The following is a 25,368-nucleotide window of genomic DNA, read 5'->3' on the forward strand; positions in this document are numbered from 1 at the left end:
CTAAATGTCCATGGACAGAGGAGTGGATCAAGAAGATGTGGTACACATACACAGTGGAATATTACTCAGCCATAAAAAGGAATGGAATAATGCCATTTGCAGCAACATGGATGGACCTAGAAATTATCATGCTAAGTGAAGTTAGACAGTGAGATACCAGTGTTGTATGCTATCGCTTATATGTAGAATCTGAAAAAAGGATACAATGAACTTCTTTGCAGAACAGATAATGACTCACAGACTTTGAGAAACTTATGGTTTCCAAAGGAGACAGGTTGAGGGATGGAGGAATAGGCTGTGAGTTTGGGATGGAAATGCTATAAAATTGGGTTGTGATGATCGTTGTACAACCATAAATGTAATAAAATTCACTGAGGTAATAAAAAAACAAAAATAAAATCTTGACAAAAACAAACAAAAGAAGAAATAAAGAATACCTTTGATGGATCCATCAGGATATTGGACATGGCTGAGAAAAGGCTCTCTGAGGATTTGTCAGCAGAAACTTCCAAAACAGAAAAGCCAACAAGAAAACATTAAAACAAGCAAACAAACAAACAAAAAAACCCTGAACAGATTATCCAAGAACTGTGGGACAACCACATAAGGTTAAACATTTATGCAGTGGGACTATTAGAAGCAGAAAAAAAGAGAAAGGAACAGAAGCAATATTTGATCCGATAGTGACAGAGGATTTCCCACGAATTAATGTCACACAAAAAACCCTGAATTCAAAGACAATAGAAAACACCATGCAGGATAAATGCCAAAATAATTACACCTAGGCATATCATATTCAAACTCTACAAAATTAAATATAAAAAAACCCTTAAATAAACCAGAGGGGAAAACCTACTTAGAATAACAAAGAAAAGGATTCTATCTTACTTTTCTTCATAAGCCATGCAAGCAAGACAGGAGAGGATGAGGATTTCCTATTGTGGCACAGCAGAAACGAATCCGACTGGAGCCATGAGATTGCAGGTTTGATCCCTGGCCTCGCTCAGTGGGTTAAAGATCCAGCATTGCTGTGAGCTGTTTGTGGTGTAGGTTGCAGACGTGGCTCAGATCCTATGTTGCTGTGGCTGTGGTGTAGGCCAACAACCATAGTTCCAGTTGGACCCTTAGCCTGGGAACCTTTATATGCTGTGGGCGCAGCCCTAAAAAGAAAAGCAAAAAAAAAAAAAAAAAAAAAAAAAAAAAGAATGAAGTAATGTATTTAAAGTGTTGAGAGAAAAATACTCATCAACCTAGAATTTTATATCCTGTAAAATTATCCTTCAAAAGTAAAGGAGAAATAAAGACTTTGTCAGATAAACACAAATTGAGGAAATTTGCCGGTAGACCTGCCTTTCAAGAAGTGTTAAAAAAAAAAAACAAAAAAACTTCTTCAGAGATAAGAAAATGATAGTTGTCAGAAACTTGGATATACATAAAGAAAGGAAGAGCATCAGAGAAAGTAAAAATGATGGTAAACTTCTTAATTGATCTAATAACTGTTGGAAAGAATAATAGCAAATATGTATTCAATTGTGTATGCTTTTTAATATATCTCTATGTGTATATATATGCATATATATGTATACTTATGTATGTTTGTATGAATGACAGCAATGACACAGGAGTGGGGAGGGAAGAATTTGGATTGTTTTGTTGTTATAAGGTATTCACATGACCCATGAAATTTTATAGTGTTTTTTGAAAGTGGGCTTAGAATAATTGTGAATGTATATTGAAAACTCTAGAACAACCACTAAAAACAAACAAAAAGAAGTATAAGTAATATCCTAAGAAGGAGAAAATAAAATCATACAAATGCTCAATTAATATCACAAAAGGTGGAAAAATGGAATACAAAAGTAGAAACTGTGTAAAAAATAGAAAACAGTAACAAATATGGTAGATATAAGTCCAGCTATCATTAGTCAATTTAAACATCTCTGACCTAAAAACACTAATTGAAAGACATAGATTGTCAAAGTGGATCAGTAAAAGCAAGACCCAATTTTGTGTTGTTTACAAAATCCACTTTGAATATAAAGATACATATGTATTAGAAATAAATGAATGGAGAAAGATATGTTAGCAGTAATCAAAAAAGTAGAAGTGGCCGTATTAATTCCAAACAGAACAGACTTCAAACAAAGAAAGTTATGAGGGATAAAGAGGGCCATTATATAATGATAAATCTGTCAGTTCTCCAAGAAGACATAAAAATTTTTAATATCCATATGCCTGATAATAGAGGGTCAAAAAGTGTGAAGCAAAAACTGATAGAACTATTAGGAAAAATGAATAAATCCACTGTTATAGTTAGAGGCTTTAGCACCACTCTTACCAGAAATGGTCGGACCCAGCAGACAAAATAAATAAGAACATAGTTGAACTCAACAATACCATCATTCAACTGGATATAATTGACACTTAGAAACTGCTTATCAAGCAACAGCAAAATATGCATTTCCCTCAAGCTCACATGTAACATTCACCAAGATAGACCACATTTTCAGGCATGAAGCACACCTTAACAAATTTTAAAGAATAGAAATCATACAGTGTCTTCTGTCAAACCTCAATAAAATTAAACAAGATATCAGTAATAGAAAACTGGAAATTCCCAAATACTTGGAGATTAAACAACATACTTCTAAATAATACATGGGTCAAGAAGGAAAGGGGGGAGTTCCCATCATGGCTCAGTGTTTAACGAATCAGACTAGGAACCATGAGGCTGTAGGTTCGGTCCCTGGCCTTGTTCAGTGGGTTAGGGATCTGGCGTTGCTGTGACCTGCAGTGTAGGTAGCAGACGCGGCTTGAATCTGGTGTTGCTGTGGCTCTGGCATAGGCCAGTGTCTACAGCTCTGATTAGACCCCTAGCCTGGGAACCTCTACATGCTGCAGGTGCGGGCCTAGAAAAGACAGAAAGACAAAAAAGGAAGGAAAAGGATAAAAAGAAATATTATGAACAACTCTATGCCTGCAACTTTTGACAACCTAGATGAAATAAACCAATTCCTTCAAAGACACAATCTGTTAAAACTTGCACAAGAAGAAACAGACAACCTGAATTGGCCTGTATCAATTTAAGAAATTGAATCAATAGTTAATAACCTTCTAAAACAAAGTACTAGGCCTAGATGAATTTGTTCGTGAACTCTATCAAACATCTAAATTAGACATTATACCAATTCTCTACAGTATTTCTCCTTCCCTCCCTTCGTTCCTCCCTCTCTCCTTTCTTTCCTTCCTCCCTCCCTCCTCCTTTCTTTTCCTCTTTGATTTCTCCCTTGCTTCCTCTCTCCCTCCCTTCCTTCCTTGCAGCATATAGAAGTTCCTGAGCCAGGGATTGATTCAGAACCACAGCTTCGACTCTACACTGCAGCTGCAGCAATGCCAGATCCTTTAACCCACTATGCCCGGTCAGGGATCAAACCTCCACCTCCACAGGGACCTGAGCCACTGCAGTCAGATACTTGATCCACTGTGCCACAGTGTGAACTCCCAACAATATCTTTCATGTAGAAGCAGAGAGAATACTTATGAAATCATTCCATGAGGCTGGCAATACCCTAACACCAAAACCAAAGATATTACAAGAAAATTACAGACCAATATCTCTCATGAACATAGACGCAAAATATTAACAAATTGGGTCTAACGATTTGTAAATGGAATTCTACAGCATGACCAAGTGGGATTTATCCCAGCTAATGCAGGGCTTGTTCATCATTCAAAAATCAATTAAGATAATCCATCATGTCAACAAGCTAAAGAAGAAAAATCACATGGTTATATCAATGGATACAGAAAAAGCATTTGACAAAATTCAGCACCCATTCTTGATAAAATCACTAACTAAACTTAGAGAATGTTTTCAACTTGATAATGAATGTCTATGAAAATCCTACAGTTAACGTCATCCTTCATGGTGAGAAACTTGATGTTTTCCCACAAATGCTAGGAATTAGGTAAGGCTGTCCTCTCTCACACTCCTTTTCAACATCATACTGCACATTCTAGCTAATGCAATAAGACAAGAAAAGGAAATAAAAGATACAAAGATTGGGAAGGGAGATATAAAACAATTTTTTTTGCAAATTACATAATTGTTTATGTAAAAACTCTGAAAGGATTTAAAAAAAAAGAAAACCTTCTGAAAACTAATTAGTGACTCTAATGCAGTTTCAAGATACAAGGTTAAAACACAGAAGTTAACAGCTTTCCTCTTTATCAAAAAACTCTAAGAACTCCATACAAAAACTACTTGAATTGGTAAATGAATTTAGCAAAGTAGCAGGATACACGATTAACACTCAAAATTTTGGTTGTATTTCTGTATATTGACATGGAAATATTAGAAAAAGAATATTTTAGAAATACCTTTTAAAATTGCACCAAAATTTTTAGATACCTAGGAATAAACCTGACCAAGGAGGTAAAAGACTTATACATTAAGAACTATAAAACATTAATCAAGGAAATTAAAGTCTTAAGCTACTTATATTAAGGCTACTAAAAGAAAATTGACAACTTATAGAAAAACCAAGTCAAAATGTCTTAAACAGTAAAAGGAAATTATTAGCCAGTGTGATTGGAAAGTTCAAGAATGGGGCAGATTTCATGTAAGGCAGAGCTAGCTGCACAGCAACTGTCACCAAGGACCTATAGTCCCTTCATCTTTTAACTCTGCTTTATGTAGTTTTGTCCTCATGGTCAGACTACACATGGTGGCCCAGCAGTTATAGACTTTCTACTCTGGTAGCAAAATGGCTGTGAGGTCACAGTTCAAACCATATATCCTCTAGATTTGTCATCTAGAGGAAAAGAGAAAGTGACCTTCCGCTAGCTACTATGGAATTCTCAGTGAAGATAATTGATAGTTGACTTAATAAACTCATCAGAATCCATTCTTGAAACTAGCTACAGTTTCAGTCCTTTTCACACCAGATAGTGCTATAAGTGGATACAGAGTGATTTTCCAAATGTATTCAAGGACTGTTCCAAGTAGGGGGAATGGGTGATAGTCATAGATGTTTTCTAAAATATTCAGCTGTATTTCTACTTAGCTTTTATTTAAAACATACATGCTTATGGTCTATTAGGTCTATAATGGAATTTGTTCATATATCTGTTTACAAAAAATTTATTGAGGTGACTGTTGTACACTTGTGGTTAAGAACCACTGATAGTATGGTATCATTTAATTTTTGTACATTAAAATACACCATTTCTCATTATATGAGATACATTGCTGCCTCCAGAGGGTACTGTTTCTTTAACGAGTAAAGAAAGAATAGCTTTGAAAAGCTGAATGTTAAAATTTAATTTAGGAGTGAGTTGATAATGTTACTGACTTTCTGGTCAGACCTGAGAGTATTGAGTGTATTTTGGTTTGAGAGTATTCTGGTTTCAGCTGCAGTAGAATTCCCCAGGAAGTCCAGTCTTTAGATTACAATTAGTGATCTTTTTTAGAAATGTTTTAGCAAATGATTCAGTGTATTCTCGTGTATAAATACAGGAAAAGTTACAGTAAAATTTTTTTTTAATTTTTACAGCTGTACCTATGGTATTTAGAAGTTCCCAGGCTAGGGGTCAAATGGGAGCTGCAGCTGCCAGCCCGCACCACAGCCACAGCAATGCCAGATATCTGGGCTACATCTGTGGTCTTTGTCACAGCTTATGGCAACACCGGATCCTTAACCCATTCATTGAGCAAGGCCAGGCATTGAACCTGCATCCTCACAGACACAATGTCGAGTTTTAACCTGCCGAGCCACAATGGGAACTCCCTACAATGTGTTTCTTTCCTTGCTCTTATTTCTTTAAAAATAAAATGCAGGGAGTCAGTTTACGCACATATGTTTTATGATGATTGTATTTGTCTGGATTATAAAATAAGCAGAATCCTTAGTTCTTAGCAAAGTCCTGTTTCAGATTTGACTTTAAAACACATTCCTACCTAGGACTGCTGTCTGAATTTTTTTTTCACACAGCACCAGCCGCTAACTCCCTTAGATTTCTTTGTTTGCTCTTGTAGGCTATGGAAAGTATTAATAAGCTTCTAAAGATAGAAAATACCCCTCACCAGAGTTTCATTTAAATTATCTTAACCTGGGTAGTTTATGGAAAAAAGTAGACCAGTTTTTGATGTCACCTCAGAAATGTAGATCGATCAGAAAAAAGAACTAAGCAAAAATAAAGGAAAAAAACCCAAAAAATTATAATTTTTGTTACCATTTAGACATTTGCTGACTGATTTACTTTTCTGGGGTGACAGCAAGAACAAATTACACTTTTCTTGGACTTTGAATGAATATCTAAGATATTAGACCAAAGAAAAATAAAAAGCAAAACCTAGAATTTAAAAAAAACTTGATTTAGGAGTTCCCGTTGTGGTGCAGTGGTTAATGAATCCGACTAGGAACCATGAGGTTGCGGGTTCGATCCTCGGCCTTGCTCAGTGGGTTAAGGATCCGGCGTTGCCGTGAGCTGTGGTGCAGGTCGCAGACGCGGCTCGGACCCTGCGTTGCTGTGGCTCTGGTGTAGGCCGGTGACTACAGCTCTGATTTGACCCCTAGCCTGGGAACCTCCATATGCCATGGGAAGCAGTCCTCAAAAAGGCAAAAAGACAAAAAAAAAAAAAAAAAATCTTGATTTATTACCTGTTTCTGTAACTGTTTCTTATTTTTTGTTGTCCCCTATCAGGATGCCCGACATGCAGCAGAAGGAGAAATATATACTAAACTTAATCAAAAAATTGATGAATTTGTTCAGCTTGCTGATTATGACTGGACAATGTCTGAGCCAGATGGAAGAGCTAGTGGTTATTTAATGGATCTTATTAATTTTTTGAGAAGCATCTTTCAAGTGTTTACTCATTTGCCTGTAAGTATAAAAATTTTTCAAAAAATTATTATAGTTGTGCTTACTAAAGTATATTTTAGAATTCAGTTTTAGTTGGAGACTTTTTTGTTTAAGCCAACTTCTTAGCTTGAGTATTTCCTTTTCTATTATTATAAATAAATTTGTAAAGACTCAACTTAGCAATTTTTTATTGCGTTGAAATTAATATATAACAATATATAAATTTTAGATGTACACTATAAAATGATATTTGTCTTTACTGCAGTGATCCCCACCATAAGTCTAATTACCATTCCCTTCACCCACTTTCACCCTTCCCTCTACCCTTACCACTCAGGTAACCACCAGTCTGTTCTCTATACCTGTGAGTTTGTTTTTTGTTTTGTTTTGTTTGATTCCACATATTAGTGAAAGCATACAGTATTTGTCTTTCTCTGTCTGACTTAGTTCACTTAGCATAACACCCTCAAGGTCAGATGGCAAGATTCCTTCCTTTTTTATGGCTCTATAGCATTCTATTGTATATGTATGCCACATTTTTTTTAAACCAATTCATCCATGGATGGACACTCAGGTTGTTTTCATATCTTGGCTATTATAAATAATATGTCAGTGATCAGAGGGGTGCATGTGTTTTCAAATTTGTGTTTTCCTTTTTCTTTTTAGAGCCAAACATGCAACATATGGAAGTTCCCAGGAGAGGGGTTGAATCAAAGCTGCAGCTGCTGACCACAGCCACAGCCACAGCAATGTGGGATCACATCTGTGACCTATGCCACAGCTTGCAACAACACCGGATCCTTAATCCACTGATTGAGGCCAAGAATTGAACCCACATCCTCATGGATACTAATTGGGTTCTTAACCTGCTGAGCCACAATGGAAACTCCTCCTTTTTCTTTAAGTAAATAGCCAAAAGTGAAACAGCTGGATCATATTCTGAATTTTTTGAGGAATCTCCATACTGTTTTCCATAGTTGCTGCACTTCTCGTCAAAAGCGTATGAGGGTTTCCTTTTCTCTACATTTTCTCCACTTGTTATTTCTGATTGTTTTGATAAAAGCCATTCTAACAGATATAAGGTGATATCTCATTGAAATTTTGATTTGCATTTTCCTGATAACTAGTGATGTTGAACATCTTTTCACATGCCTGTTGGCCATCTGTATATCTTCTTTGGAAAAATGTCTATTCAGACCTCTGCCCAGTTTTTAATTGGGTTGCTTGTTTTGTTGTTGTTAAGATGTGCGACTTCTTTATATATCTTGGATATTAATCCCATATTGAATATATGGTTTGCAAATATCTTTTGTCATGTGGTGTGTGGCCTTTTCATTTTGTTGATGGTTTCCTTCACTGTGCAGAAGCTTTTAGGTTGATGTAGTCCCCTTTGTATTTTTGTTTGTTTTTTGTTCGCCTTTGCAGTCAGAACTAAAAACACATGGCTAAGACCAATGTCAAGGAGATTACCTCCTATGTTTTCTTACAGGAGTTTTTTATTTCAGGTCTTACATTCAAATCCTTAATCCATTTTGAGTTCATTTTTTTGTGTATGGTGTAAGACTGTGGTCTAATTTCATTCTTTTGTATGTGGCTGCCCAATTTTCCCAGCTGTTTATTGAAGAGACTGTCCATTCCCCATTGTATGTTCTTGGTTTCTTTGCTGTCAATATGTTTTTTATATTTATGTGGATTCTCTATTCTGTTCCATTGTCTGTGTGTCTGTTTTTATACCAATACCATGTTTTGATTACCGTAACTTTGTAATATAGTTTGAAATCAGGGATCATGAACCTCTCTAGTCAATTGTTTTAAATTTTAATTTGTTTTACTTTTTAACCAAAATAACTACAAGTCTCTTCCCACCAAAGCCAAAACAAAGCCCTGAAATTGACAACATAGGCTTAAATAGAATTAAACTCTACTAGGAGTAGCTGTCTTGAAAGTCAATATAATCAGTGGCTTTTCCTGTTAGAAAAAGCCAAGGGGAGGTCCCTTTGTGACTCAGTGGGTAATGATCCAGCTTGTCTCTGTGGAGACACCCATTTGATCCCCTGTCCTGTGCAGTGGGTTAAGGATCCAGTGTTGCTGCAGCTGTGGCACGGGTCACAGCTGTGGCTCAGATTTGATTCCTGGCCTGGGAACTTCCATATGCTGTTGCTGCAGCCAAAAAGAGAAAGAAAGAAAGAAAAAGAAAAGGCCAAGAGATTATTGGGTATTTTAGATTAGAGATCAGAAGTAAAAAAGGAGCATTGTTCCGTCCTAATGTATAGTTGTGGTATATTTATATCTTGACTAATCTGTTGATGAAACATTTAAAAAAAAAAAGATGTAAGGAGTTCCCACTATGGCACAATGGGATGGATCGGTGGCATCTCTAGAGCACCAGAACGCAGGTTTGGTCTCTGGCGCATCCAGTGCAGGTTGCAATTGCGGCTTGAATCTGATCCCTAGCCTGGGAACTCCATGTGCCGTGGGTGGCCAATAAAGAAAAGAAAAAGAAAAAAAAAAGATGTACCAGGGACATTTGAGGGTGAATAGGCTGATGAAGAATACAGAGACCAAAGAAATTATAGTGAGATGCACATTCTCTCATTAGGTATATTTGAAATAACAGGACTACTGTTAAAATGTGAATGGAATAGTTTTGTATAAGTAAAATAGGGAGAATTTTATGGATCTTTTTAATCTCATCATAAGATATAGCCGAACACAAAAATATTTAATTTGGAGCCTACCCAATTGCCTTCAATGATCTCCCTTGTTTAAAATTTTAAAAAACTTATTCTTCTCACCCTTTCCATCAGTGGGCCAACTAGAATAGTTAAAGGAAGGTGTTTCTAAAAAATAAATAGAAGAATTTCTTTCTTTTTTGCTTTTTTTTTTTGCTTTTTTAGGGGACCACAGGCTAGAAGTAGAATTGGAGCTTCAACTGTCCACATCCTCATGGATACTAGTCAGGTTCTTAACCTGCTGAGCCACAACAGGAACTCCCTAGAAGTATTTCTTATAGAGACTTTAATAGTGGATCTGTGCCAAAACTTTCCAGAAGTTACCTAGGATTGATATATATATATATCTAATTTTTTAATCAACTGATTTCAAAAAAGTATGCATTAAATTATTGTTGAATTAATTTGAATTCACCATGTAAATGTAAATCATCCCCATGCTTCCAATCAGAAATAATCCTCAAGAATAAACACATGCATGTGTGTGCACATTTTCACAGATAGACACACATCATGTTTATCTACTTCTTTAGAGTAGTAGCAAATATAAGCACAGAAGATGACATTATGGTTAGAGATAAAACAAAAGAGAGTTTCTAGAAAGGAAGAAATATGAACAAATTGACCCTTCAAGATCTATTTACTTCTACTATAAAAAATATCCATTTGTTAGTATAAACATTTAGATAAACTGGGTTTCTTTTGCAAATAACACATGAAGAAATTAAAAATTCATCATTTATACATATCCCTTAGAAGCTGTAAATCAGTAAAAAATCTGGAGTTCCCGTCGTGGCTCAGTGGTTAACGAATCCGACTAGCAACCATGAGGTTGCGGTTCGGTCCCTGCCCTTGCTCAGTGGGTTAAGGATCCGGCGTTGCCGTGAGCTGTGGTGTGGGTTGCTGACGCTGCTTGGATCCCGCGTTGCTGTGGCTCTGACGTAGGCCAGCGGCTACAGCTCCGATTAGACCCCTAGCCTGGGAACCTCCATATGCCGCAGAAGTGGCCCAAGGAAATAGCAAAAAAAAAAAAAAGAAGACACAAAAAATAAATAAATAAATAAAAATTAAAAAACAATAAAAAATCTTTCTTGAAACAAACACATCACTAGAATTTATGAAGGAAAGAAATGTTAACTGTTCTTTCCAGAAGCAGATCAACGCTGGGTATTTAGGTGGTACTGTATTCACAGTAAAAGGTTACTGACTTCTACTTGGCAGTCATGAAGAATCACTAGATGTATTCAAGTTGTTAACAACTCCTTCTATTTATGTACTTGTAAGTGGTGAATGAATGTTTAATGCTTTTAAAAATTCTTCTGTTTTTAAATTTTCTAGCTAATATAAAATCTTATTTTAAAACCCACAAAGCTAGCTTATAAATCAGGCTTAAAAATAAGTGTGATAAATGCATAGAAAAAGATGACTTGGAGAATACATGTCAAAATGTTAACTGTAGTTATCTTTTTACAAGATAACAGCAGGTAACTTTTTTTTATTCTGTATTTAGCAGTATTTTCCAATTGTCAGGGAAAAAAATTATTAAAAACAAGAAGGGTCAGGTACACATTTGAATTAGTAAAAATTACAGATTTCAAGAGTAATGATTTGGAAATAAAATAATATTTATTTCATGTACTAATCATATGTCACTGGCATTAGCTAGCATCTATTAGTAGCCTTTTTAAGCACTGCAGTTAAGCTATAATAGTTATTAAAATAAATACACCTTACAGTGACTATCTTTCACAATTAATGAAGACTTTTTAAAATGGCTATATAATACAAAAGTATAGAACTCAAGGGTAAGTAATATCAAGCTAAAAATGTAGGCATAAATAAAAGAAAAAAGTGAAAAGATATTTTTAAAAAACTAGTACTATAAAAAGCCTTAATAACAGAGGAAGAAGAGAGAAGAAAAGACAAAACTAACATTTATTAACAATACCTACTTTATGCCAAGCACCCTGCCAATCAACTATTCTACCTATGATTTTAATTCATCCTCTGATAGTCCTACGGGGAAAATGAATTATGCTCATTTTGCAGAAGGTAAGAATCCCACAGACAAGAAATTAAAAATCTAAGGTTCAAACAAGTCTTTCTAACTCTAAAGCCTATCCTGGGCTCGGCTACCTTCAGCTTCCTGACCTCTAAGAACAATAACAGCTAAACAGATTTAGCTCTGAGTCATAAAATGGCAAACTCCCTTAAGGCAGATAATACATTTAGCACAGAAGCTTAACATTTTAGGTTATGAGGAAATACCTGTCATTACTATAAATACTGTCTACTGTCAGTTCCTATAGCCAGGAGAGCCTGGCTTCTGTGCTAGAGCACAGGGAAATGCAGGTGAGTAGGTAATTCAACATGGAAGCAAGGAAGCACTTTATTTTTCCATTCCCTGCACGGGCTTGTACCAACTGACTCTTAAGAGAAACAGATGAGGAAAGCAATATATCAGTTCTCTCACTCATCCACTCGTAGAAACAGGAGGTATTTGGAAATAAATTTATCACAGGCCCAAGTCAGTCAGCTTAGAAAGACAATAAACTAATCTGGTTTCTGTGTGAATATAAATATCAAAGCTGTTTTCTTCCCAGAAATACATGTTTTCCTTTTACTTGCAAATATGCTTAAAATTTGATTTTCTGCGCTTATAGAAGTGGTGTGATGAACAGTAAAAAAAGATTGGATAACAAAGACATGATTTTTAGGAATAATGAATTTTATCTTTGGCCTATGATTGTCTAACTATATGTTAATATGATTGATTATTTTTAAAGAAGATCATTATCTGATTATAGGTATATCTCATTTTGGAGAATGGATACCTGAAAAAGAAGTTCATAAAAAGAACATCTATTAATAGAATCATTTCTTCCAATGTCTTTTACTCTAAGATTAGAAGTGTCTTCCTACTAAGACAAAATGGCCTCAAAATCATGTTGGGAAATATGTATTGTAGAACCTGTAGAGTCTCTTCCCAACTGTGCATTCAGTGACGTTACGTTTTGCCAGGCATAGTTAGACCATGGAAATCAGCGTATCTTACTAATCAAGGGTTTTTTTCCCCCCAGAGAATTGTTGTTAAGCATTCACTAATACAGCACTAAATATAGCATAGCTTTTAAAATCACATTGTTGAAGAAAAATTATTTACCTTTTATTAATTCAAGAAATAAATCAGTGGCCCAGCAGGATTAGCAGCGTCTCTTTAGTGTCAGGATGCAGGTTCCAGGTTTGATTTCTAGCACCACACAGTGGGTTAAAGGATCCAGTGTTGCTGTGCACAGCTGAGGCTCAGATCTGATTCCCTGGCCCAGCAGCTCCATATACTGTGGGGTTGCCCAAAAAAGGAAAAAAAGAAAAAAAAAAAATCAAAGTATATGTTTAATGACAAAATTTAAAATACTATAGTAGAAACTGCTTTTAAGACAGGGAAATGTGCTGTGTTACTTTCTCTTTAAATTTTGTATCTAACACTATCCAATTTTCTTTTATGGTGTTTCCCTTTGCTGCTTCCTTTGAAGGTTTTTTCCCTTGGCTTAAATGTTGCTTTGAACTATTAGTAATTTATTGATGCACTAATTTAGTATCCTTTATAAATTCTTTATGCTTAGGGCCATGATTTCTTTCCCTACTAAATGTGTCCAGTGCCACTAAATTTTTAATTTACATCTTTAATTTCCGTAAATAGTTAAAAAACATTATGCATTCTGTCAGTGAGAAGGAAATATATATCTGACTTTTTTTTTTTTTTTTGTCTTTTTTTGTTGTTGTTGTTGTTGTTGTTGTTGTTGCTATTTCTTGGGCCGCTCCCGCGGCATATGGAGGTTCCCAGGCTAGGGGTTGAATCGGAGCTGTAGCCACCGGCCTACGCCAGAGCCACAACAACGCGGGATCCGAGCCGCATCTGCGACCTACACCACAGCTCACGGCAACGCCGGATCATTAACCCACTGAGCAAGGGCAGGGACCGAACCCGCAACCTCATGGTTCCTAGTCGGATTCGTTAACCACTGCGCCATGACGGGAACTCCTATCTGACTTTTAAAACCATTCTCTCCATAAGAATTTTTTTCTGGAGATACTGTACTGTACTGAAAATTTTGAGATTTGAGGGTTTAGGCCTGATTCTTCCAGTTAACTGGTGTTGTGGAAGTAGGACAAGTCATTCAGCCTCTGGATCAATTTGCTAATGTCTGGTTTATTTTATAGAGCTATAAATAAAGACTGTTTTGTTTTAGTTTACTTTAATTAATATGTGTATATGGTAATAAGTCAAGTGGGATAGAAAATAGCCTGTCTCTCACCAACCTCCACCTCCATCCCAGACTCCTAAACCTCCAGCCTACCTTTTCACCATATGTTTTCATTTCTTCTGAACATTATCTTAAAAAGAGAATGTTTTGTGAGTACCCACTGTGAGAGATAAGGCACACATCACAAACTCTAATTTTCCCCTTTGTCTCCCATTGTTTTGTGTTATTTCTTTTATTTAGTATTTCTTTACTAACATAGTTATACTCCTAGTTTTTGTTCCTTTTCTTTAGACAGTATCTTAATTCTTTTCTATGTAAGATAAAAGTATTAGTTTCTTTATCCTTTATTCTATCAGTTCTTCATCTACTATTTTCTGACAGCTACAGAGGCCTCTCTTTCTAGTTTGTACCAGTTGCTCTCTAGGATTTAATGGCTGTGTGGCTGTTAAGCTGGGACTTTCCTTCTCTTTTCTCCAAGATTGGGAGCTTTTTCCTGGATTGTGCATGTGTTTTTGTTTTTTGTTTTTTTGCTTTGCTGGTTGGTTTTGTTAAACTGCCTCAGTAACTTCCTCCTAATTTATGTCCTTGTGTATCATGAAGTATCTTCTTCTCTCCTAATGTTTGATTGCTAGTTTGGCTGGTTATATAGTTCTAGGATGAATAGTTTAGTTCTTTTTTTTTTTCTTTCTTTCTTTCTTTTTTGGCTGCCCCATGGCATATGGAATTCCCAGGCCAGGGTTCAGATCCAAGCCACAATTGTGACTTGTGCTGCATCTGTGGCAGTGCCAAATCCTTAACCCATTGTGCCAGGCTGGGGATTGAACCTGTGTCCAGAGGTCCATAAACACCACCAATCCTGTTGTGCCACAGAGGAAATTCCTAGGTTGGATAGTTTTATCTCTGATAATTTTTATTGCATTCCTCTGTTTTCTTCTGGCATGCAAGTTTTAGGATATATTTTTTTATTCCTTTATATTCTAAAATGTCACTAGAGGGAGTTCCTGTGTGGCTCTGCAGCTTCAGTATCCAGTGTTGTCACCATGGTGGCTCACGGCTGCCGTGACTTGGGTTCAGTCCCTGGCCTGGGATTTTCTGCACATCTTGGGTATGGAAAAAATAAATGTTGGGATTCCCATTGGGGCTCAGCAGCAATGAACCCTACTAGTATCCATGAAGATGTGGGTTCTATCCCTAGCCTTGCACAGTGGGTTTAAGGATCCAGTGTTGCTGTGAGCTGTGGTGTAGATCACAGATGTGGCTTGGATCCCACATTGCTATGGCGTAGGTCAGCAGCTCCAGCTTTGATTTGACCCCTAGCCTGGGAACTTCCATATGCTGTGGGTGTGGCCCTAAAAAGACAAAAAGAAAAAAAAAAGTCATGGGAATATGTGGAGATGTAAGCTTATATTCCATTCACTTCACTCTTTGTTCAGCATCCCTTTACTGTCAGAGGGGAAATTCAATGCAGGAAAAGTCTCTTTTATTATTTTTTAGATAATTTTCTCCCCTCTGCTTTTTTTTTTTTAAGGGCTGTACCCACGCATATGGGGGTTCCCAGGCAAGGGGTTGAATCAACTATAGCTGCCAGCCTACGCCACAGCAACACAGGATCCAAGCTGCATCTGCAGCCTATACCACAGCAACACTGGATCCTTAACCCCCTGAGCAAGGCCAGGGATTGAACCTGCTTCCTCATGGATACTAGTTGGGTTTGTTAACCACTGAGCCACGATGGGAACTTCCCCCTTTGCTTTTCTGTTCTCTCTTTCTTGGACTCTCATTAGTTAGATGTTAGAGTTTCTAGGTTGGTCCTCTGTCTTTTGTCCTTTCCTTCATTTCCTGTTTCTTCATCTTTTTTTTTTTGTTCTGTGCTTTGGGAGAATTTCTCAATTTTATTTGCAGTCCTTCTAGAGAATATTTTGTTATATTTTCAATTTCTAAGGAATCACTTCAGTTTTAAATATGTAAATTTTTCATAGAATACTGTTCTCTCTCTCTCTTGTTTTTCTTTTTAGGGCCACATGTGTGGAATATGGAAGTTCTCAGGCTAGGGGTTGAATTGGAGCTGCAGCCACGAGCCTACACCACAGCCACGGCAATGCCAGCTCTAAGGCACATCTGCAACCTACACCACAGCTCACAGCAATGCTGGATACTTAACCCACTGTGTGGGGCCAGGGATTGAACCCACATCCTCATGGATACTATTCAGGGTTTGTTACCACTGAACCACAACAGGAACTCCTAATGTTCTCTCTATTTTTTTTAATGGATATGTTATCTTTTAAATCTCCCTGTGGTATTGGAAAAGTTTTTAAAAAGTTATTTTCTCTTTCTTGAATTATCCGTTCTCTAGAATAAGTTTTTTCTTTGTTTTTCTTCATTCTCTTTTAGCAAAAAAGGCCTGGAACACTGATACGGGTTTACTCTGCTACTGTGTAAATACCCTATATTTTGATAAATTTTTTTCCCCCAGTAGGAATCTGACTAGATTTTTTCTTTTTAATTTGAGAGGCATTTTGCCTAGGATTTTTCACATTTGAGTGAGCAGAGATGGAGATGATCTTCCTCTCTTTAGGGCTGACTTCACTGATGTGTAATCTGTGCAGTTGCGCCAGGTCCCAGTTTTAGAAGGGTCCTGCCTGGGGTTTAATGCTCTGTAGTTATCTTGAAATTCTTAATAATTTTTGAACAAGTGACCTCACATCTTACACTGAGCTCCATAAGTTGTGTAGACTTCTCTGCCTCTTTCCTCTGCCACGACGCTGCCAGATCAGCAGGACCCCCCACCACCACCCCTGCCCCTTCTACCTATACCAGCACTCAGCTCTCCCCGCAGAAGTCCTCTCATTGTGAAAAATGCTTATGCTCTCTCTTACAGTTAGGAGATCATTGGCACAGTCATTCCAGAAATCTTCAATTACTTTCCCTGCTTTCCATTCCACTTCTCATTTGTGTCCTCTCTCATACCTGCCAACTCTGGACCTTTAATGTATAGCTGACTCAGAGCTCCACTATAGTTCCCTGGTAGCATATCATGGGCAGTTGCTCTCTCTTCTGTTTAATCTGCTTTCTGTCTTCCAGAAAGTATCCCTTGATAAATTCCCCCATACCCCTTCATTTTCTCCTCTGTTAAATATTTTATTCCTTTTCGTAATTCTGTGCTTTTTGTTTCACTTGTTTCTCAGGATTGCAAGCACATTAAATAATCTACCATCTTGATTTTGAACAACTTATTTCCTTGTGATTGGATAAAGTGATTGGATAAATTCACCTCTAAGGTCCCCATATATAAAATTTGTTTTTAAGTGTCGTATGGGTGTAAAGTCCCAAGCTAGACTTTGATTTATTCACTCTGACATCTTATTTTCTCTTTTAGCTTCGCACTTTTATATTTTTTATTACTTGGTTCATACTTTTTTTATAAGTGTACATATCTTTTGACTTCACTGAAAACTGCAAAGGAGATCTTTATTAGTCAATAATATAATCACAGACTTTTATCACCTTTTCTTTTATGTGACACCAGAAAGAATTGTATTAAAAATACAACAATTGGGAGTTCCCTAGTGCCTAAGCAGGTTAAGGATCTAGTGTCACTGCTGTGGCTCAGGTTACTGCTGTGGCCCAGGTTTGATCCCTGGCCCAGGAACTTCTGCATGCAGCAGGCATGGCCAAAACAATAAAACAAAACAAAAATACAAAGATTGTATTTTTAAAATTGTAACAGGCAGCTTTGAATACATTTTAGTGCTTTCCTTATCAAGTGAAACATAACCATATATTTATTGTATATATATACACACACACACACATACTTACAAATTGTTTTTTCTTGTTTGGATATTAATTTTAAAATATATAAGGATAATAATATTTTATCTGATTTATTGACTATAATTCATATAAAATTGTGTCATGTGAACAATGATGTCTCATGATGTACATGTTGTGTGTTAAGTATTGTTGACCAACTTTTATTGACCTGGTTACTAAATCTTAGCTAAATTTCATCTTGATTTTCTGGCTTTTATATCTTGCAAAATACCTTTACCTATAATTTGAAAGATTTTGGAAAAGTAGTTGAATAAAATAACTGTGGTGATGGGATAATTTTGCTCTTCCAAACAAAATTTATTGGAAGTTAAACCTAGAAAGGACTGAGAGATTATCCAGAGTCTAGTCCACTCTTCTAAGAGAATGCATTGTCTGGCTAACACAGCTGCTAGCCCTCTGCTTGCTGGGCTTAATTGTTGCCATAATTTGCCTGGCTAGTTGAGTGTCCTCTTCCTCCATTTCTGCTTGTGGTTTCTCTTTTACTCTATATGTGTTTGGTGAAGAGAACAACTTCTCACATGGAGGGGCACTTAGGGGTAGGCTATACCAGATGTTCAGCTACCAGTAATAAATAGATTTTGAGTTTCATTGACCTAACATAATAAGGTTAAATCCATGTTTCTGGGTGAATACCCTTTTCTTAAGAAAAAAAAAAAGTAGTGCCGAAATATTATATAGTTTATTATTGGAATTTGAAAAGTAAGTTAGATCAATTAAAAAACAGTGTTTTTGGGAGTTCACTGTAGTGCAGTGTGTTAAGAATCCAACATTGTTTCTCTTGTGGTGTGGGTTCAATCCCAGGCCTGGAGCGTGGGTTAAGGATCTGGTATTGCAGCAGCTGTGGTGTAGGTCACAGCTGCAACTCAGACTCACTCCCTGGCCCAGGAACTTTCATACATGGTGGGTGCAGCCAAAAAGGAAAAAAATTTAAAAAACAGTATTTTAAGGCTAATTAAATTTATTTTATCAATCCTTATTATTTTAAGGAATTAACATTTAATTAATTTTTAATGTTTTAAATGAATAAGCCAGTACCATATTTTTAATACATAACTTAAGTGGGAGTTGATATGTGTTTGAGACCAATGATTTGGTTTTTACTTCGACCTATTAATCACTTTGACTTATTAATCACTTCCCAGGGGAGAAAAATACATTTAAATGATTAATTGTAAGATAATTTAGTGTGCCATCCTTTCCTTGAGTAATTTATTTTAAGCTCTGTGAGCGGGTTTTGTGGAAGCATAGTGGCTTATCCTTTCTAAGCATCTTCAGAATCATATATTCTTTATAATTTTCTATTTGTAAAGAAGTAGACGTTTTACTTCTTTTTGTATTAAAATCACTTGTAGGAAAATAAGCTTGTTAAAAAATCAGATTCCAATGCTTGGCACTAGATTTAACTGAACTAAAATTTCCAGAGCTTAAATATCGACATTTTTGCTTAAAATTCAAGAGCAGTTTTTCCATTGGAAAGAACCTTGTCAATGAGCTGATGTTTTCTAAACTTGCTGGTTCAGCAGACATTTTAGTAACTGCTAAAGTTCTCAGTATTTTAATGCTGACTACACAGCTTGATTAGGTAGACAGAAGTTTGGAGGAGGATTTATCTGATTGGTGTAGATGTGAAAACTCACATATGTATGATAGTCACATTATGTGATTAATTAATGTCTTTTAAATTATAGCAACACACAGAGAGCTTGCTTGTTTTAGAAAGTATTTGTTTTGTTACTTTTAAACACCACTTCTGTCGTTACTGGAATACATTTTCCTTTTTGTTTGATTGCCTGTCTGACTTCCTTCTCAGACTAACAGCAATGATCACGCAGCCATGTCGGTAAGTAGATATAAGCTGAAGCTAGCATGCAAATTAGAAAATAAAGAACTTCCTGCAGGCTTATTTTTCTCTGCCTAGGTATTTATAGTAAATTTTAATTTTTTGGCAATGTTCTTAATATATTGTAGTTTTGTGGAAACCAAAGTTTGAAGGTAATATTAGTTGTTTCTTAAGCAATCAAGATTCTCTGGAATTTGATTGTGAGGGTTAATATTATGGTGCATATGTGGTGAATACAGTGCTCTGGGAAACCTCTCTGTGGTCACCTCATGCATGACAGGCCACACTTCACAAATATTTTCCTTATCTGCAAATGAGTTCAATAAGAGTGTATACTATATATATTTTATATACTTATACACTTTATATAATTATATCCTTACATGTATATATTTAGAGATTAAATGAGGTAGTGTACATGAAATGTTTAGAAAAGTACCTGGCATGTAATAAACATTCAAAAAATATTAGTTGTTAGTATTACTGTTTGTAAGACTGCTTTTCCTGAATGTTTTTTCTCTGCAACCCTTACCCAAACAGTACTTGTAGAAATATCAGTGCATAACCCAGTTCAAGTGTTTCTTTTTCACTCCATGCCCAGTATTGCTTTCCTGAATTGCCGTAGCTTTTACCTTTTTAAAATTGTTTCATACTATTTTTCTTTTTATTGTATTTATTTATCCTTTTCACCTCTAGTTATGAGCTCTTGACAACCAGAATAAGAAGCCAAATTGTATCTGCATATAAATACTGAAAAATCTTATTTTGTTTTTGTAAGTGTCCCTAACCTATATTTTGTCTTTTCTGTTCTTATTTCTGTTATCAAAGTTCAGAGTTTGATTATTGTAATTGTCTTCTAATTAGTCTCTCCCAATAATCTCTCCTTACTTCAGCTCATCCTGCCTATCAAAGCCAGATTGTCCTTTCCAAAGCATAGTTCCTGTTTTCCCTAATCAAAAACTTAAGAGTTTCTCACTTATCTACTGAATTAAGTAAAAATTCTACAGGCTAACTAACAAAAAAATGATCTCAGCCTCTTTCAGATTTATTTCTGACCATTATTCAACATGGGCATCCAAAGTGGAAATTCATTGTGTCTTGCTTTAATTTTCTTTAATTTTCTACCTTGTCTTCATTTATAACTGTAAAAAATCTTGAATCTCTTCCAAAAGCCGTCTTTAATGCTGCCTTTTTCATGAAGCTTTTGCTAATTCCACTTAACCATGTATTGATACTTTGTCCCACTTTTATGGTACTGTTTGTATTTTGTCTTGTGCTGTGGTCCTAGACTTGCCGTCTCTACTGCTGGAATTTAATCGCTTTATGTCAGGCATTGTATCTGCTCATCATTGTTTATTCTGTAATACCTAAACAATGTCTTGCAGAGTAAGGGCTTGATAAGTATTTTTAAAGTTAATAGAAGAGAAATAGTGAAGAAATGGACTACTATAAAAGTCATTTTCTCATATGTTTAAAAAGTATACAGCAAAAATTGAATTTTTGAGTCAGGAATTTGCCAATTAGAATTCTTTCTAGTTTTGAATAGAAAGCTTACAGTCTATTATTTGCAGGAAGAAGTTTAGAAAATGTGTACATGAACATGATTTTGTAAAGATAGTATCCCCAGTACTGATTAGAAATATTTGTATTTTTATGCACTTCTTGCACACCTCCATGAAAAAATAATGTGGTAATTCAGACCACAAGTCTCTAGATATAGCTATAAATTTTGAATAGTGATCAAAGCAAAATGAAAGAAACAAGAGCACCAAAATGACGGTTGCAAATTCCCAACACTAAGGAAAAATATTTTGACTCATTGCAGAGACAGACCCTCATGCTTCCACTTGACCTTTTTGCTCATTTAATGTAGTAGTTGTTAAGTACTTATTAAGCTTGCTAACAGGTTTCCTGCAGATAAACCATATACATATTCAGAATACAGAAGTGATATTAACCCTGCTATCCAAAAAACCTCATATTGTTTCTTGTCCTCTCTTTAAGAAGGAAGGATAGATTTGGGGATCAGTTTTAGGTAAATGTGAATGAGAAATTTAGTAATATTTGGCACTTGAATGTCCAATTTTTTTTTTTTTTTTTCTTTTTAGGGCCGCACATGCAGCATATGGAAGTTCCCAGGCTAGGGGTTAAATCCAAGCTATAGATGCCAGCCTACACCATAGCCACAGCAATGCTGGATACTTAACCCACTGAGTGAGGCCAGAGATCGAACTCACACCTCATGGATCCTAGTCAGGTTCATCAACCATTGAGCCATGAAGGGGACTCCAAATACCCAATGTTTTGAAAAAATTGCTTATATGAGATAGTTCTTTATATGGTAATAGATGAGATATTTCTATGATATCGTTTGATATCTCCGTACTTTTATAATGTTACTTCCAAGTACACAAAAATCAACAAAAGCAAACCATTGACAGTGTATCAGCACATTGGGGAGAGAGAACTTTGAAAGAAAATGTAAATTTAATAAGTTAAAAACAGTCGAAGCCCACTATTAGAATTTACATTTTTTTCTTAAGATTTTTCGTAATGTAATAAAACAGTTAAGTGATTTTCACTGCTGGAAGTTAATTGCAAAAAAAAAAATCTTGCTTTTTAGGTAAAAATGAACACTTGAATTTTATAACTTTAATCCTTTTAGGTATTTATTAAGTTGATGTCTCTAATAGCTAAATGCAAACTGATCTTGGTTTAGAATTTAACTTCATAAGTTTGTAAATCTTCTGTGTGTATATAGCATACTTAAATATTTTTCTGCTGTCACAGGTTGTAGAAAACAGCATTTTGAGTTGCTCTTAATCAGGGCATAGTTGATAGAAGTAGTAATAGAGGGCTTTTAGAAGGAAACAGCATGAGAGTCCTAGTAGGAAGCCAGTGGATGAGGAGAGAACTACAAAGCCTGACCTGTGAATAACAGATCAAGGAGAGATAAATGGAAATAATTAAAGTTGACTCTTCCCAGCCTATAGACTAAATGTGCATGTATTAGTATTAGTACACATATGCATATGTACACTTACAAATGTCCTATAACTTTAATAGCTATAGGTGAAATAGCCAACATCATCTATAACAGGCTTTATAGGCAAAGTATCGTTTTGAACAAGAAGATTCATTATTAAAAAACAGATGAGGGAGTTCCTGTTGTGGCTCAGTGGAAACGAATCCAACTAAGAACCATGAGGTTGTGGGTTCGATCCCTGGCCTCGCTCAGTGGGTTAAGGATATGGTGTTGCTGTGAGCTGTGCTGTAGGTCGCAGATGCGGCTCGGATCTGGCATTGCTATGGCTCTGGTGTAGGCCGGCAGCTACAACTCCGATTGGAGCCCTAGCCTGGGAACCTCCATATGCCGTGGGTACGGCCATAGAAAAGACAAAAAAAAAAAAAAAAAAAAAGAAGAAGAAGAAAAACAGATGAGTTCCCATCGAGGCGCAGTGGTTAACGAATCCAACTAGGAACCATGAGGCCTTGCTCTGTGGGTTAAGGATCCAGTGTTGCCATGAGCTGTGGTGTAGGTTGCAGACGTGGCTTAGATTCCGTGTTGCTATGGCTCTGGCATAGGCTGGTGGCTATGGATCCGATTAGACCCCTAGTCTGGGAATCTCCATATGCCGAGGGAGCAGCCCTAGAAAAGGCAAAAAGACAACAAACAAACAAACAAACGAACAAACAGATGAAAATGTACCATCTAGTTTCACTACTAGATGGAAACAAAGAGTTCTTGTTTAGAAAGTTACTTGAGTTTTAGCAGATAGCAGTAAGTTCTAGGAATGCAAATCCTGTCTTATCTTTGTCCTTTAACCTGTATTCCACAATAGGAAGAAAAAAATAGAAGATACTTCTCTTCTTCCACCACCCTGCCCCTCAGCTAAATAGACAAAAATTAAAATGGGGGAAGAAAAGGGACTAAAATATGTAGATAAGAGGTGGTTCGAGTTGGAATTTATTGTGAGCAGATAAAGATAGCAAAAAGAAGGTCAGATCCTCTGAAGAGAAATAAAGGAGACGATAGGAAAAGATGTTGGAGTCAGAAGTTTCCTGTGCAGGCCAGGATCTGGTGATGCTGAGAAGCATCTTTTTTTCTTTTCTTTTCTCTCTCTCTCTCTCTTTTTTTTTCTTCCTTGTATGAAGCAAACAGGAATGGATAAAGGTGAGGATAGAGCTGATGGGAGAGGTAAAACAGCTTTGGTGCATTCTTATCTACAGGATGTCTGAAGGTCAGGTAGAGAAAACAAAATGCAGCTGGCCAAGATCCTGGTACATACTAATAAAACTCATGCAAGGCAAAGTAAAGAGATTAGACTTCGTGGGGTAAAGTCCCAACAAAGGCTCATGTTTAGATGAATATTACACGTGTGGGAAGAATTCAGAAGATGAGCAACAACATTTTTATCACTTCCTTTTCTTTCATTTAGAAGACTTTAAGGCATTGTAGGGAAGCTGTCATGTTATAAATCTTTCTACCTTTTGGAAATCGGTGTGGTAGATGGTAGCATTGAGATTTAAAGTCTCTGGAAACAAGAGACGGGTATTTGACAAAGGCCTACTGTAGATGTCTGTAAAAACTTAATTTTCACTCTCAGAGTACTGTAGAATGTTATTTGCAGGCTTGTCTTTTGAAAACAAGGTATGGTAGATAACTTACCATGCTTATTCCTTCCTCTTTTGTATGAGTTTTGTTTTTTTTTCAATACGTACCTTCCCCTCACATGATACATTTCCCTTACTCTTTTAAAATCATATCTCAGGAGTTCCCGTCGTGGCTCAGTGGTTAACGAATCCGACTAGGAACCATGAGGTTGCAGGTTCGATCCCTGGCCTTGCTCAGTGGGTTAAGGATACAGCGTTGCTGTGAGCTGTGGTGTAGGCTGGCGGCTACAGCTCCGATTTGACCCCTAGCCTGGGAACCTCCATATGCTGCGGGAGCAGCCCTAGAAGAGGCAGAAAGACAAAAAATAAAATAAAATAAAATCATATCTCAGGTACTCCCCCAACTGGAAGTGAGGGAGCCACATTCTCACAGTCTAGGATTTAGCTCAGTGAAATTACCTGTTCAAAAAGCCCTAAATACTCTGGATAAGTATACCCCAAACCTTTGAGGATTCCCAAGTTTGAAAATACTGCTTGCCATGTAACCTCTTTCAGAAAATGCTATAAAATATAATTGAAAACTGTAGACTATAATGAGAGTTACTTTATCCATGTCAGCTAACAGAGGACAGCAAAACCAGATTGCGTTAGGGGGAATTGGAATTTTGACAGCATTCAGTTGCTGAGTGGTTCCTCCCCACCTAATATCCATTTCACAGAGCATGTTATTCAAAGATGAGCCTCAGCAAGTGAAGCCCTACTTGTACTGGACTCTCACAGTCTTTTTTCTTTTTCTTTTCCTTTTTTTTTTTTTTTTTTTTTTTTTTTTAGAGCTGCACCTGTGGCATATGGAAGTTTCCAGGCTAGGGGTCAAATCGGAGTTGCAGCTGCTGGCCTACACCACAGCCATAGCAATGCGGAATCTGAGCCACGTCTGCGACCTACATCACAGCTCACAGCAACACCAGATCCTTAACCCACTGAATGAGGCTAGGGATCGAACCCACATCCTAATGGATACTAGTTGGGTTTGTAGCCCACTGAGCCACTAATGGAAACTCCTATCAGAGTCTTCTTACCTAAATACAAATCCTTGAATGACAGAGGCCTACTCTGCGCTTTGTTTATATGTATGGCTATGTCAGCCACCTACCTGCATATATTAGTATATTAGTAAGAGAATCAGTTGGCTTGGGTGACTTTTGTCTGTTTTACT

General features: G+C 36.5%; 1 protein-coding gene across 10 annotated transcripts in view; it reads left to right on the forward strand.

The window, feature by feature from the left end:
• Positions 1 to 25,368, forward strand: part of EXOC6 (exocyst complex component 6) — a 222,746-nt gene that overhangs the window by 138,678 nt on the left and 58,700 nt on the right. For 5 of the 10 annotated variants that reach the window (XM_021073794.2, XM_084994876.1, XM_084994878.1 and 2 more), the window contains exon 18: positions 6,706 to 6,885. In XM_021073794.2, the coding sequence (XP_020929453.1) occupies positions 6,706 to 6,885 (180 nt within the window). Of the gene's footprint in view, positions 1 to 6,705; positions 6,886 to 19,508; positions 21,648 to 22,893; positions 22,973 to 25,368 lie in introns of those variants that run through there. The other 5 variants (XM_021073792.2, XM_084994874.1, XM_021073793.2 and 2 more) reach the window with 2 other exon arrangements.

This window comes from Sus scrofa, chromosome 14 (assembly GCF_054392235.1).
Source record: "Sus scrofa isolate SSC_HxYL_T2T_F1_AM1 chromosome 14, Sscrofa_HxYL_maternal_Yorkshire_Landrace_v2.0, whole genome shotgun sequence".
NCBI classification, from domain to species: Eukaryota; Metazoa; Chordata; class Mammalia; order Artiodactyla; family Suidae; genus Sus; species Sus scrofa.